Below are 16,480 nucleotides of genomic sequence, written 5' to 3' on the forward strand. Positions count from 1 at the left end.
ATGAAAATACCTACAAGTGAAATGATATGTTTGGTATATAAAACAAAGTAGTAGGTAGTGGTAGCAAGGTCTGTGTGTGTTCAAGAAGTGACATCTGTCACTGGACAGAAGAAACAATAATACTAGTCAAATAAGGGGGGAAACAGTAAAAGCATTAAATCTAATGCTATGAAAATATTCTTATATACTTTTGAAATCATTGTGTTTTAACATAAGATGTATGAGGTATAAAAATGGAAATAATGTTGAAATTCTCAGTAATAACATATTATCCCATCTCGTCCATTTGGACAGTTTTCCATTGAAATTTGTGTTCTAATATTGCATATTTAAGCTTTAGTTACATAAAAAAGGTATTTCTCTGGCATATTGTCTACAATATTTCTGAACAGTGAAGTGCTATTATAACTTGGAAAAGTGTTAATGCACTGCTTAGCAGTTTTCTTAAAAAAATTTTTTTTCTGAACTATTTAGTAAGGCCAGAAGACATTATGCAGGCTAATAACACACATGTGTAGATAAATATTACATGTACATATTGAGGTTTTATGGTTCTTTTCATTACAATGTGATATCTCTATAGTGTTCTAAACATATTTCAGTTTTCTAAAATCACATCAAAATTGGCACCATTCCTATGTTAGGCTAATAAGTAAGCATTAAAAATCAACCTCAGAACCAGCATAATAATATAGGACTGTTGTTTAAACACTAGTTCTAAAACTGGAGAAGGGTATAAAATGTGCTAATGAAAGTTTCCCCCGCAGTAATTATATTAAATAATTAAAATCTCTCACTTTATGAATTATTTTTGATTTTATATATAGAACTACATCTCAAATTGTTTTCTTACCTTCTTCATTATTAACCTTTTTTTTCCTCTTCCTCTTAGCAATCTTCCTGAGTTCTTTTCGGGTGCCATATGAGGAAATCAAAATGATGATATTGGAAGTGGATGAAACACAGTTGGGAGAATCTATGATTCAGGTAAACAAACAGGCAGAGAGCTTAAATTCCAATATTTCATTGCAAGCTTCTCATTAAATAGAAATCTGTAAGTGAAGCAAAATTCTTAAACTAAATCATTCAACTGGAAAATCATTGCTGCATAATTAGTTTGAGCATAACTTCTGCATTGCCAGGAGATAAAGCTCTGCATCTTCTCTTAACTGCAAACTAAATATAATGCTATCAAACGATTACATTTCAATTATTTCAAATGACTGTTTTTGAAAGGCAAATTGTTTACTTTTATATGTACGTTTATGTTACAGTTAAGACTAGTAATATGCTAATTTAAATTTATTTGTATAATCCTTATAGAATGTATTTTTCTTGGGCTTATATGTCTTATAAAGGTATATTATTGTTTGGTATAGAAGACTGAGGGAATTTTCTCTTTATTTAGAGTTACCTTGATTAACAACCCTTACTTGAGTCATTTGTGTTCCCATGAATTCTAGAAATTTGTTTGCATGGTATTCTGAATCATTCAGAAGGCTGGAAGATTTTTAAAATATTTTCTACTCACAGGATTATTTAACGAATGCTAGTATGGTTTCAGAATTACTTGCTGAATTCTATACATAAGGTACAGTAATGCATGTCTTGACAGAATTTAAAGTTGGAGAAGCAGACCACAAATCATACAGTGAGAGAATAATATCTTCAGTTTGCTGTCTTTTATTCTTATTAGTTATTTTAACAACTGATTAAAAATATTCTAGATGTTTTAATCCATTGTTAACAACTGATTAAAAATATTCTAGATGTTTTAATCCATCAGTAAGTGGTATCCTTGGAAGTTCTTGGTTTTGTCTGTCCCATCTTCTAAGTGTGGTGGTAATATATAATCCCATCAGTGATTTGTGCTGAGTCTCAGACTCATAAACTACCTAATTCAACAAACCTTTTTCAAGCATTTGTTTTTTCCTCTAGTAGTTTCTCTTTACTACATTTTGTCTTTATTCCTGTTGATCATGAATGTGCTTTGTTCTTGAGAGTAGATTTCCAAGTCCCTTCAATAAAATATTTCTACTTAATGCATATGTAATTTTTACAATGTATTTGTTAAATATTTACAGAGTAGCTTTTAAGTTGATTATATGAATATTTTGGATGATCATGTGGCTTTTGTTGTTTGAGATGGAAAAAAGTTTGCATTTTAAAATTCATGTCCTAAGAACATTCAGTTCCATATAATTTATTAATATATTAGTTTTCTATTACTGCTTTAACAATTTACCACAAATCTAGTGGCTTACTATAAAACAAATGTATTACATTTTTGTAGAACAGAAGTCTGGTGTGGGCCTTACCGTGCCAAAGTCCAGGTGTCAGCAGACTTGCATTCCTTTCCGAAGGCTTCAGAGGAGAGTTCATTTGTTTGTCTTTTCCAGCTCCTCATGCTTGCCCGCATTCCTTGGCTGGTCGATGCCTCCCTTTAATTTCGAAGCCAGCAATGTTGCAGCTCTCTGTTCCTGTCTTATATAGTCATATCTTCCTCTTACTCTGTTATTCTCTCCCTCTTCCACTTTTAATGACCTTTGTGATTACATTGGGCACATTGGATAATCCAGGATAATCTCTCTAGTTTAGGGTCAGCTGATAGCAACTTTAATTCCATCCCAAACCCTAATTCCCTTTGTCATGTAACCTAATATTTCACAGGTTCTGGGGATTAGGTGTGAACATTTTAGTGGGATTGGGGCATTATTCTGGTTATCACACTTGCTAAATATAAAACCAATCTTATGAATTTAAAATCTAAAAATTTAGTTTGGACATATGCAAAGTCTTCAAATATTCATTAACAATAAGAATTTTATGCTATTTGAAGTTTTGTTTTTAATTTTAAAAATACTTTCTAATTGTAAAGTGAAGAACTTGCCTGTTTTGAACAGGGCATGGAAAAAGCATTACTTTGTAATAATCATTATTTTGGTAGGCTTTGTTCATTGTCATGATCTTATTATGGCATATCTAGTTATTTATTCATATATAACAAGATGTCAGTATTGATGTCATCTTTGCATGTTATTTTTCCACCTCATTGTTACCCATTTACCTTTGTCCCGTCAGTCTTTAATTAATTAATTAATTTAGCACGTATTTCATGGTGCTCACCATGTGCAGGGCATGGTGTTAGGCTCAATCGGACATAGACTTTACCTTTCTGGAGTGGCAAGGGAGATGGCATTTATATATAACTATAATACAGGATAAACATGGCTGTGTTGATAGAACTAGGTAATGTGCTAAGTGTGCGTATCTGCGTGTAAGTGTCCTTAAAGGTTGAATATGGCATGTATGTAGAAAAGAGCAGAGGGATCCTGTGAGGGAAAAGCTGGGTGTGTGGGGGCAACTGAAGAATTTAGTTCGATAGGAGCTTAGGATGGGAAATATGATAAAGGGAGAGACAAAGGAAGGTCGGGCCTGTACTCTTATAAATCACAATAGTTTCATTACTTTAGAAAGCAAAAATAATGAAGTGAAAAATTAATGAATTTGTGATGAAAGATGAAAACTTAAGTATATATTAACTAAAAATACTTAAGGGGATATGATGATTATCTGAAAGGATGCTGAAGAAATTCAGAAGCCCAATGTAATAAATAGATCAGATGTCAACTAGAATGATTAAAAGAAAATATTAATAACCAGGTGTTTTGATCTCAGGCAATTCTACTAAGGGAAGCTTCTGTTTATATGGGAAAATCATACACCTTTATTGTTTTTATTCAGTTTGATAGTATTAATGGTGAATACTTTCTTTAGGGATGATCTTAAATTGCCACTTTTTTGTTTGTTTTTGGCCAGTCAATCAAGTTTATGTCCAAAGGTACACAGTGAGTCAAAAACTTGTTCTTTGATCTAACTCTTTGATATGTAACATTCTCTAACATTATTTTTTAACTAATAACACCTTTGGGTTTTTTTTTCCTCCTTAAATATATTCAGCATGATGTAGGGTTAATTATAATTTGTACTTGACTTTGGGCTTGTACAGAGTTTATAGATGGTGTAATTTGGAATTGTGAGCACCAACCACTCTTTTCTTTCTTAATTTTAATATCCGTATACTAACTCTGTATAATACTATTATAGTCGATTATATTTTGATTATATTTTGATACAGAGGATCTATATAGACTTTGTCTAAGGGATGGTTTAACAGAGAAGCATAATTATATGTATTCCCTTGGTCTTTCTCCATTGGGAGTGTTTCTGTTGTCTAAGTGTGTGGCTTGTGACATGTTGACATGTCCTGAAATGGAAGTGATCCATTTCTGTGGCTGTGCGTGGACAAGGGAGCCAGAACAACCAAATGAACCTGTGGTTTCTGGGCTGCAGATGATATAGGCAAAGGGCTGTTACAGCCGTGGCACTTAAGTTCTCTCTATATGCTTTCATCTGCAAGGTGTATCATCCTGTGTCTTCAATGCCTTTTCAAATTTTCTTTCGCATCAGAAAAGTTACTTTGTTTTAGAGATGTCTTCATTTTTATTATTAAAACTGTAATCATATTGGTTAAATCTTGCAAATGCTGTCATTACAATTCCCTTGATTTCTTTTCCATTCTTTACCTTGCCTATTAATAGCAATATGATGATTTCTTTTATCCCTGTGAGTGAAGTGCTAAAATATGTTTGGCTTTGCCTGAAATTTATGACATTTAATTCCCTAAAGCTGAAATGTAATTGATCACATTTATCCAGGTGAGAAAGGTGTTCCTTTGGTATAGGTTGAATTCTTCTTTCTCCAATATATAGCTAATCAAATAAACATTCAGTAGTACTTGATTTGAATATATAATAACCCTGGATAGAGAAGAGGAAAATTGGTTGCTTTCAAGATGCAGAGAATGTAGCTTAAGGTTTAGTATTAGGGAGGTTACCTAGAAATAAAACTAAAGATTAACTTCTTCAATGATTTCCTTCCCATAGTTTATTAAAAATTTTTCCTAGAATTTAAGAAGCACATTTAGTGAAGATATTTTCTTTTGGTTTTAATTTTTAGAACTTAATGAAGCATCTTCCTGATCAAGAACAGTTAAATTCACTGTCTCAGTTCAAGAGTGACTATAACAACTTATGTGAACCCGAGCAGTTTGCTGTTGTGGTAAGTACTGTCTCTCAGTGTCAGCTCTCTTTGGAGGGGATTTTTATACTGTGCAAAAACAGAAAAGGAAATGTAAGGCTTTTCACATCATCATTGCTCAAAAACATTTAATGTCCATCTTGCATTTTTTTTTAAACCTGAGGATATTTATGGGAAATTATCTTGATTTTAAACTATATATTGAAATTCTAGCCATAAATGAAGTCCAAGGATTTTTTTCAAAAGCATAAACATGATTTTTTTAAGTTCTCTTTTTAATGTCAAAATATAAAATGAAACCTGTACTCCTAAGACTAGAGAGTATATTTGTGATTTATTCTAGAGCTGTGTATTCCAACATATTCCAAGAGTAGCTTCAGTTTTTCATTCTAATCATTCACTTCAGTTCATCTCATATTTTAGACTCTGAAATTAGAAATATAGTTTCTTTCTTGGCAATGAGGGTGAAAAATGAATACATTTTAGAAAATCTTCAAGATACCTTGATAATCACCTTGTTCTGGCTTCCTACTTTATAGAAGTTGGGGTCTAAAGAGGTGAAAAAAGACTTTCCAGTGTTATATATTAGTGGTATTGTAACTTTAAGATTTTTTATCAAGCTTTCTTTTCTCCTGCTCTTTCCTTCTACCATTAAATTATCATTTTGAGATTGGTTACACTCAGCCATCATGATGATATTTTAAAGTAGTATTTCATTTTTTTTTAATATATAAGATTATTTTTTTCCTGCAGCTTTCAGCTATATTATTACCAACTTCCAGGGACATGATGGAATTGTATTTGATATAATTTTGAAAATTTGGATTGGATAACTAAAGGACTATGTCTACATACTATATTTGGCATGCTGTCGATGTTTGCTCTTAAACTCCTTCCTGTGTCTTCATGAACCCATTCTACTCAGCCCTTCCTACAGCACCTCCCCTCCTCCCTCACCCTCCATCCTGAACCCAAAGTTCACAAACTCAGAAGAAAAAAAAGCACCTTTTTCCTGTTCACAGCCTTATAATTTTTATTATGAAACTTTTAAATTTATTATCTTTAGAAAAATGCTTTTTTTTTCCCAATTCTCCAGAATACTCTTTCCTCCTCATCTTGTTTTTCTCTTTTCTTTTTTTTTTTAATTTCCTTATTTATTTTCTTTCACCTGGTCACTCTGTCGTTCTCTTGATCCCTATTTGGCATAATATCTTCCATATGAGACACAGGAGAATTTGCATTACATTTTTAACCACAGACTACTTAGAGTTTTGATTTTTGCCCATCTTTTTTGACTCTTGAATGAAAAGCATAACATGTAAAATTATAATTTTGAAATATTCCCATCCACATTAAGCCTGAAACACATACAAACTTATGCGAAAATGTCTATTTAACGAGTAACCTTTTATGTTGCATATCATCACAGAGATTTAAAACTATCCCATGTTCTTTCTAGTGATTGTCACAGAAGAATGAACTCAAACTTGCAGATATTTCAGGTTTATTTAAATAGCCAGGTTATGCCCGCCTTTGAAAACGAGAGTTCACATCAAAGAGATACGATTTACAAGCAGTGTGCTCAGAGGGATCAGAAAGTTAAAACAATTATATTCCCAGATACCAGGGCTAGAGGTTATAGTTTTGATTTTAAGACAGAAATGGATCACTTCCATTTCAGGACATGTCAACACAAACTTGACCTTGACTCTCCACATTCCATGCTGAATCATACCTGACTACAAATGGAATATAATGAGAAAGGAGTGATGCTGTTGAAAACCATCTGCTATGGAAATATGAACAGAGCTTCATTACCTGTTGATTATGAATATTCCTAAAAATATTGTTTCAAGTTCTGGTTTGTGTTGTACTAACATTGTAAAATATAATTGTCTTGGTGAAGAAAGCAGAAAGACAGTTGAAGAAAAAATGAAAACTTTCTATATACTCTTTTTTGGGGGAGGGGGTGACAAATGGTAATGTTCTTCAACTTCACCTTTTTTTCCATATCAATTATTCACCATTTCCAATCTGGCTCTCCCTACTTCTCAAACTCCTGCCCATCCCCCAAAAGACAGGAAAATTTGCTTAGAGTTCTCAACAATACTTGAGAGTTACCCAAAAAATGATGAACAGCATGGAATGCCTTGAAGTTTTCTGTTCTCCTTTCTGGATTAAAAGCTCAATAAGTTCACTAATTCATTAAAGAGTGATGTATTTTCAATTTATCAACATTGTATAAATGGTATAAATTTGGTGGTTTTAGGAAACTGATTATAATTACCAGGTACATTTTTAAAGATTCCCATAATGCTGTTTTATTTTTATTTTTATTATTATTATTTTTTTTGCGGTATGCGGGTGTCTCACTGCCGTGGCCTCTCCCGTTTCGGAGCACAGGCTCCGGACGCACAGGCCCAGCGGCCATGGCTCATGGGCCCAGCCGCTCCGCGGCATGCGGGATCCTCCCAGACCGGGGAACGAAACTGCGTCCCCCGCATCGGCAGGCGGACCCTCAACCACTGCGCCACCAGGGAAGCCCTGTTTTATTTTAAAAGTTATATGCTTAATGTAATTGTGTATATGTCAAAGACGGGCTGTTATCTTGAGGTAAGCTAAACTGCAGATTCCTACAAGACTTTTCTCTTGTAGAAAAGCCTTTACTTATTGACTAAACCTAAAGTGCTAATCATTTCTAGATGAAAAATCATCACAGAGTCATAAACAAGGAAGAGTCAAAGGTTGGGATAGCCTTTGGCCCCAAATAGGGCCAAAGCTTGCCTTTTTATTTGTTTTCACTATAGATAGACTTGCTGTTAGCTCTGTTTCATCTTCAGGTTCTATACACTGATATTGTGATTTCTAGCATTGTTTTCATTTTAACAAAAATCAGTTAAAACCCTGCAGTTATGTTACTTGCCAGTCAGTTTACATTTTTCTTTTATCCAGTTATGTAAATTCATTCATTTGACTCATGTGAATTACAGAAGTATTCTTTTTAAATAAACACTCAAATTTGATACAATCGATAAAGTCACTAAGGTTGTTTGCATTATATAATCAACTTTAATTCCAAACAAGAGTTATGTAAAATAGTAAACAAACAAAATGCAGCTTACCTGGACATCTGTGTTTGTTTACATTATTTCTCTTTGGTAGAAAGGCAGTGTTCAAAAGTAACACATCCAAAATGCTAATAACCAATGTCAATTAAAGACCAAATAGAATATATAAAATATAACATGTAAATGAGAAATATGTTTTACTTTTGTCATGTATTACTTACATACAACTATCCAGGGTTCTACGTCCTATAGAGTTTGGTGTACAAATATAGTATTCAGAAATATGTGAATATCCATTAAATTGTACGTCCTTGAAGCTTTCTTTCAACTATCCTTCATTAAGGGAATAGTTACAGAAAAAGTCATAGTAGGGACCATGAAATACCACATAGGAATTTCAAAACAACACATTATAAAACTAAAAGCCTCCAAAACATATTTCACGGTGAAAACTTTCAGAACAATGTGCATATGAACATGCATACATTTGTAAATACAAAGAAATAGGATCCGAAAGTCAACAAAATGTTAAAAATGATCATTTATATGGGATGCAGTGGGTAGTGAGATACAAGGAGCTTCTACATTGTATTCAATATTTTTATATGCTATTTAAATGTTTTATAACACGAATATTTAGGTGTATTTTAAAATGAGGCATTTTTAATGCAGGGAAATTTGCATGAACTTCCTACAACATTTTTTGATTAAAAAAAAAAACAAAACAGGAGGTCTCTACCGCACAAAGTTTAAAAGCCCTGCCCTGCAGTGACACCAAATGGTGGTAGATCAAAATACAGTACACAAAAAGAACATTGTTTAATTCAATTTCCTATAAACATTATGATTCCTTTGAAGAATTGGCAGCTTAACAGAACTAAATAATGTGGAAACAAATACTCAAAAACCTAGAATTTTTAATCAAAGAAAGTCTAGTACACCAAGTTTCAAATGCAAATTGTAGGCCTCTTTCTAAACTTCAGCTAAATCTTGTGATCCCACTGAATATTTACATATCTTATTTCTCACACAGTTAACCATGCTACTGTGAGCACAGTGATTTTACCTAATGGCTTATTGATCAGAAGATCACTGCTAATATAAAAAATACAGTCACGTAACTAAAATCAGGTTCTACACAATGGGAACCAACTTTTGGTAAGTAGGCAATATTTTGGGGAAATAAATGAGAAGGTTCTGGGGCTAAAGAGGGAAGGGAAGAATCCAAGAAAAGAGACAGGTAACTGATCCAATGAGTGAGAGTTTCTAGGAAGAATATTTTCATTTCTAAATCTTATTGATAGAAAATTAAGTTGAATAAAGCATGAGGCAAGGACATGCTAAATATGAACCAATTTCTCAGCAAAAAGTTGTGTCCTGGACTATCCAGGGAAAAGAATATTTCAAGTTCAGCACATCAGTTAGTACTCAGTGTCTTCTGCCCAAAACCTAAACCAACAAATAAAATTAGCATGTAAACGGTCTCATTCATTTCAAGTCACACAGAAAGATATAGAGATGAACCGCCTCCCAGAATGCTCCTCTAAAATAACAAAATACCATTTGACTAGAACACTTAGTCTCTCAACATTAAATGACAGCTTGTTCAGACTTTTTGATGGGCTATTGTTTTCCTTATGCCAAAATCCCCTGGAAAACAAAGGACATATAAATACACTATCAGCCACAAAACAAGTCAATAATCGCATTAAACTACTAGGTCCTGAATTCACAGCACTGGATATCCGTTCTAAAAGGTACCAGCCACCACCATGTCAACACCACTACTAGACTACAAGGCATAGACAGGGCCAGCTCTAGAACACCTGAGAACTGTCCTGCTCAAACTGGCCAATGCCCGAGTCAGAAGGGCTGCAGGGAGAATTAGTTCAGGGAGATACCTTAAGATTCTGAATTACCAGTAATAACAGATGAGTGACTAAACCCTTAGAACCATAAAAGTACCCAGGTCTAGTACACCTGCATTAAGACTGCTTTTTAAAGAATAGAGATAATATCAGGATTAAAGAATTTTGCTTCCAATTTCAAGGGAGAAATAAATAAAAGTGGATATGAAACTCTGTATTACAGGAAACCTGGAAAGAATATAGACATAGCAAATGGTTTAGTGGTTGAAAGAAAGCTTAAAGGATGTACAACTTAATGGATATTCACATATTTCTGAATACTATATTTGTATACCATACTCTATAGGACATAGAACCCTGGATAGTTGTATGTAATACATGACAAAAGTAGAACATATTTCTAATTTATATGTTATATTTTATACATTCTATTTGGTCTTTAATTGACATTGGTTATTAGCATTTTGGATGTGTTACTTTTGAACACTGCCTTTCTACCAAAGAGAAATACTGTAAACAAACACAGATGTCCAGGTAAGCTGCATTTTGTTTGTTTACTATTTTACATAACTCTTGTTTGGAATTAAAGTTGATTATATAATGCAAACAACCTTAGTGACTTTATCGATTGTATCAAATTTGAGTGTTTATTTAAATAGAATACATCTGTAATTCACATGAGTGAATTGAAGATCCACATTACTTACTTAAAGGAACGTTCTGTGTTTTGGCAGAAGCTTGGTTCTTTGCACATAATAGGAACGTGATAAATAGCAGTGGATTAAGTCTTTCGTTTGATTGTGTGGAACATCTTGTAAAGTTGTAAAATAAGCAATGAAATGCCACTGACCATCCCTCACTAGCTCCCTAAACTGCTTCAGTTGCTTCCCATAACTTTTACATGGATGTCTAAAATTTTTAGAATAGCATTAAAGTTTTAAAAACAAACCAACAAAACTTCATTGAGCTATAATTGACATACAGTAAAATGCACATATTTAAAATTTGCAGAATTTGATTAATTTTGACATAAGTACACTCATGAAACCACCACCATAATTAAGATAATGAACATACCGATCACCCCCAAGTGTTTCCTCAGACTTCTCCATAATCCCTTCCTTCCTAGCCACCCAGTCACCCAGCATTAGGTCTTTAAGGAGGCAATTCCTGCCCCGTCCGCTGTCTTACTTTCTCCTTGTGCTTTGTCTTTCCTCCACAACTTGCTGTGCTCTCAAGGCACCACACTCAGGGCTGTCAATAGGCTGCTTTTCCTTTCTTTTTGCTTTGAGGAAGCCCTTTCTGGAATTCTTTCCCTAGCATTTCTGTTATTCCCTGTAGAATTCAGGATCCTGCCTCTTTGCTACCATAATGCCCAGTGTATATATCTAAATGGTTCTTATTACCCTGGAATATAGTCATAGTATTCATGTATGCTTGGAACTTCTTGACATGGTATACTACACAGACACATCATAATTGTCCAAAGTCCATAGATTACCTTAGGGTTCACTCTTTTTTTTTTTTTTTAACATCTTTATTGGAGTATAATTGGTTTACAATGGTGTGTTAGTTTCTGCTTTATAACAAATTGAATCAGCTATACATATACATATATCTCCATATCTCCTCCCTCTTGTGTCTCCCTTCCACCCTCCCTATAGGGTTCACTCTTGGTGTTGTGCATTCTGTGGATTTGGACAAATATATAATGACATGTATCCATCATTATGGTATAATACAGAGTATTTTTTTTAAATCATATTTTGAAATGAAAATGTTAGATACTCTTGAGATAGTTTTTTTGTTTTTGTTTGTTTTTGGTTTTGTTTTTTGTGGTACGCGGGCCTCTCCTGTTGCGGAGCACAGGTTCCGGACATGCAGGCTCAGCGGCCATGGCTCACGGGCCTAGCCGCTCCGCGGCATGTGGGATCTTCCCGGACCGGGGCACGAACCTGCGTCCCCTGCATTGGCAGGCGGACTCTCAGCCACTGCGCCACCAGGGAAGCCCTGAGATAGTTATTTTAATTTTTGTTAAAATGGGTCTCCAGACAATTATTTCTCTGGGTAAGAATGGGTTAATTCAAAAGTAGACCAATTACCCAACACTTTTGGGCATAAAAGTATAATTTCACACTTTTTTTCAAAACAGAATATAATCACCCTATATGATTCTGCCACCTAACTTGTAGACTTGTCACAGTATTCCACTTTTCTCCTGGTACCACACCTACGTTGGACCTTTTCCTGATCCTTCTTTAACTCAGAAGGCCATGGTGTTTAAGTCTGTCAATACTCAGGTACTCAGTGGTTATATATTCTAAAAAGTGTTGAGGAAATTGTGATTTGGTATAAGAATCACAGCTTATTGAAACAATTTAAGAAAAGACTGATCAAGATTGGTGAGGGACCTGAAAGAAGATGTCCACTGAGCCATCGCTTTCCCATATTTAAAATATCCATCTCTCTCATTCCTCAAGTGCTGATTATTTTGAGTGCTTTGCAAATGTCCAGACAAAAAATCATTCATGTTTCACAGAATTATCACTTTAAAACTTAACAAAAGACATGGAATTAGTGCAATACAGTGTCTTCTTCAAGGACCCACTTTGGCTTCTTATAATTACTATTTCCTTTACTCTTTAATAATTCATCTTCAGTCTTGTCTGTCAGTGGCATAAATCTTGCCAGTCTCTCCTCCTGGAAAATATGAAGTTCTGTTTGTCTTCAGTTGCTTTTTGGTACCTGTCCAGTTGTCCCAGGTCCTTCATATTCCATGATGTTCTAGATAGCACTCTGGCAGTCTCATCTGCAAATCTACCCAGGAGGACATTTGTTTAGAATAATAAACTGTTATAACTCTATCCATAGCTATTTAAATCTTAGAGGTCTGCTTCTCTTAAGATCACAAACGTTCAGCTGTTGTTCAGTTATTCTTGTCACTTTGCTTTGCAACCTTCTTGACATGCTTCTACCAGGATCCAGGACTTAATATAGGCTCACTAGCGCAGATGGCTTTTCTTCCACCTAGTTTAGGGCTTATTAATTTAGCTTGCTTTCAATTGTCATTGATCTGTAGCCTGAAATTCTTCAGACATGTAATACTTCTGTCATTTTCCTTATGATCTGATTTCTGCTTTTCATCTCCTTTAGCAGCCTAAGTCAAAATGATCACAGTGCCATTTGAATTTTTAGTGAAACTTATAGAAATTCTGTTGGTTTAAGTAGTTAAACATCAGTTGTCAGCTAATGTCTGTTGGTTTAAGTAGTTAAACATCAGTTGTCAGCTAATATCTGTCTTGCCCATCGTAGTATTTTCTCTGAAGATCTTTTCTCTCACAGATTTCTTCTTAATTCTGCCTACATATGACACAATGGGGGTACATGTTGACAGAACTCTTAAAAGGCCATTTACACCTTTTTCTTTACATGTTTAACAGGTAGTATAAAATGTGTAACAGATTTATCGATTTAGGCAAATATACTGAAATTCACAGAAAATTAGAGGCTTTTTTATGGTGGAACTTAACATAGCTTCACTGCTGATAGATTGAGTATGTTTAAGAACATCTCTGGTATTGATCTGAGTTCTCATTAGATGCTTCTGAGGAAATAGCTTCGGGTCCATTAGTGTTGCCTCAGCCTTTTGGTGTTACAGGGGTCTGGATTACCAGGTGTTTTATGGATGAATTTAGACCTTGAGATTATATTGGTAACTGTACTGCTGTCTCATGTGTTTTATTTCAATACCCGTCTCCTTGGTTCAGCAATGATTCATTTGTTTGTTCATTTATTTGGCAAATATTTATTGAACACCTACTGTGTGCTGGGCATTGCTCTGGACTCTGAGTTTGTTGCAGTGAACATGTCTCTTACTCCTTCTTTGTCTTACATTTTGGTTGAGTATAGTAACAATATACACAGAAACAAAAACGTGATGTAATATCAAGTAATACTAAGTACTTCTTAGGAAGTGGTGGCATGAGGGCGGTGCATACGTGTGAGATTAACATGGCTGGGGAAGGCCTCTCCCATCTGAGCAGAAGCCTGTGTGGCTGTCTTGGGAAAGCATGTTATAGACAGAGGAGACCACAAGCGCCAGGCTTTGAGGGATATGTGAGTGTGACACAGCTGAGGCTGGAGCTGTGGCAAAGTGAATGAGGGGGTGTGGGAATAGGAGGGGACATCAGAGAGATGCCACCAGGACCTTGCAGCCATGTTGTGAGGCCCGTGGACATTATCCTGAGAAAGCCATTGGAGAGTTTTAAACAAAGAAGTGAAATTATCCTATCTGTGCTTTAGATTTAGATCAGATTGATTATTCTGGCAGCTGTGTGAGGAACAGATTGCGGGCTGGGGGCGTAAATTGAAGGCAGTGGCCAGTTAACATGTTATGACAATGATTAAGGTGAGACATAGTGGTGGCTTGACAGGCTTGATGGCAGTGTCTCTGGTGAGAAGGGCAGATTCCAAATCCAGAAGCCGGGATTTCTGACAGATTGGATTTAGGGTATGAGAGGGAGTCAAGGATGACTCCCAAGGTGCTTGGCCTGTATAATTTGAAAGATAGGAGATCCTGTTTACAGAGAAGAGGAAAACACTTCTAAGAGAGACAGACTTTGGGAGGGAAGATCACTTAAAACACCTATAGACATCTAAGTGGACCTATGAAATATGTAGTTAGGATGTAAACTGGGAGTTCAGGGCTGGAGGCATAAATTTGGGAGCCAGTCATGTACATGTGGAATTTAAAGCTGTGGGACTGGATGAGATCAGCCAGGGAGTGAATTAGAAATGTAACACAGGAGACAGTGAAGGGTAAGGCAAAATATGCAAAGCTGACTGGTTTTCTCAATCTTCTCCTTTGAGAGACTCATCGTCAGCAAGGTTTTGTTTGTTTTTGCTGCTGGTTACCACCTCTCTGAGGAAAATTGCAATCCATGGTCTAGGGAATTGTACAAGGTGATTTTATAATGTGACACTATTGCAGTTTGTTTCAAAAACTAAGCATGAGGAAGGGTGAGAGGGCTGTTTGGCATTTGTGGAATATAATTCATCAGGGACCTTTGGAAAGAAGCTAGTGGTCATGAGAATGTGTATCTGTGGAAAGGAAGAAAAGACTACTTTTGCCTCTAGATTTTGCTCTCATATGAAAGAAAATGGAATGATCTCTAATATATCATAATAATAAATGTATAGCGCCTATATTATGAACTAAGATAAAGTTAAAATGCCAAAAGTGTGCAGGCATATTTTGTGATAAAGTCTTGTTTAATCAAGGGATTGAGTTCATTTAGTTCAAATCTACATCAAAATAGTAATATCAAATCCTGCCATTAATGGGAAAAAATCACTTACATACTACCAATTGTGTTCTCTGTAGAGTGGGAGGATAAGTGGAATTGAACTCTGAATGAATTCTCTTATGAGCTTTTGTTACCTTTGTTCCCCTGAAATTAGTAGAATGTCAGCTATATTAAATAACTTTGCAATTCTTTAATTTATTAGAATGAATAAAAACACAGCATGATCAGAATGATATGCTATTTCATTGAGTTGCCAACTCTAGTGAGTTTCTCAAAAACTGAATTTTCAATTGTGATTTATATTGATCTTACCCCTTTTTTCATGTGGTGGCAAAAGGTACGCAATTTTGTTTGTGTTCTATCTAACATGAAAGTAAAATGTAAAATGTTGTGAAATAATTTGATAATATTAAGAAGGGATATCTATGTCAACTTATCTATATCACAGTCTGTTCTTAACACAGCAGCTAGTGACATAAGGCAGATAATCTTCTGTCTCTACCTGTAACCTTATACTGGCTTCCCACCTCAGAGGAGGAGCCTAAATCCTTGCTATAGTTGACAAGGTTCTGCATATGTGCCCCTGCCTCGCTGTTTCGTGCCTCATTTTCTACCACTCTCCCCTAACTCAGCTTTAACCACGTGGCCTCTGTACTGTTCTTCAAACATGCCAATCACATTCTTGGGAGGTTTACATTGGCTGTTTATTCTCCTTGGACTTATTTCCTACATATATCCAAATGGCTTGCTTCCTCATGTCCTTTTGATCTTTCTTCCTATGTCAACTTTTGGAGGTCTTCTCTGAGTACCCTATTTGAAATTGCCCATAACACTTCTTTTCCTCTTCCCTGCTTTATCTTTCCCTCAAGCACTCATTACCTTCTCATTTACTATATTAAGTTCTGTCCATTAATCTGTCTATTAGTTTATCATAAGAATGACCGTGATCATGGCAGGAATCATTCTCTTAGACACCTACTGGTGAATTTCTAATGTCTTGAACAATACCTTGCATGTAATAATCACTAATAAATATCTGATAGATGGATAAATAACTTTCCCTAAGGTGCTTTATGGTTTATTTTAAATACTGAAAAACTAAAACCATTTAGCTCTTGGCTTACTGAGACTTGCCATG

At 35.0% G+C, this 16,480-nt stretch overlaps 1 protein-coding gene across 2 annotated transcripts in view; it reads left to right on the forward strand.

Moving 5' to 3' along the window:
• Positions 1–16,480, forward strand: part of DIAPH3 (diaphanous related formin 3) — a 546,908-nt gene that overhangs the window by 260,547 nt on the left and 269,881 nt on the right. For both annotated transcript variants that reach the window (XM_027116137.1, XM_027116138.1), the window contains 2 exons: positions 893–987; positions 5,020–5,121. In XM_027116137.1, coding sequence (XP_026971938.1) covers positions 893–987; positions 5,020–5,121 — 197 coding nt within the window. The remainder of the gene's footprint in view (positions 1–892; positions 988–5,019; positions 5,122–16,480) is intronic.

The sequence above is a fragment of the Aethalodelphis obliquidens genome, unplaced genomic scaffold, assembly GCF_003676395.1.
Source record: "Aethalodelphis obliquidens isolate GAN/ISIS:26980383/991018 unplaced genomic scaffold, ASM367639v1 scaffold16, whole genome shotgun sequence".
NCBI classification, from domain to species: Eukaryota; Metazoa; Chordata; class Mammalia; order Artiodactyla; family Delphinidae; genus Aethalodelphis; species Aethalodelphis obliquidens.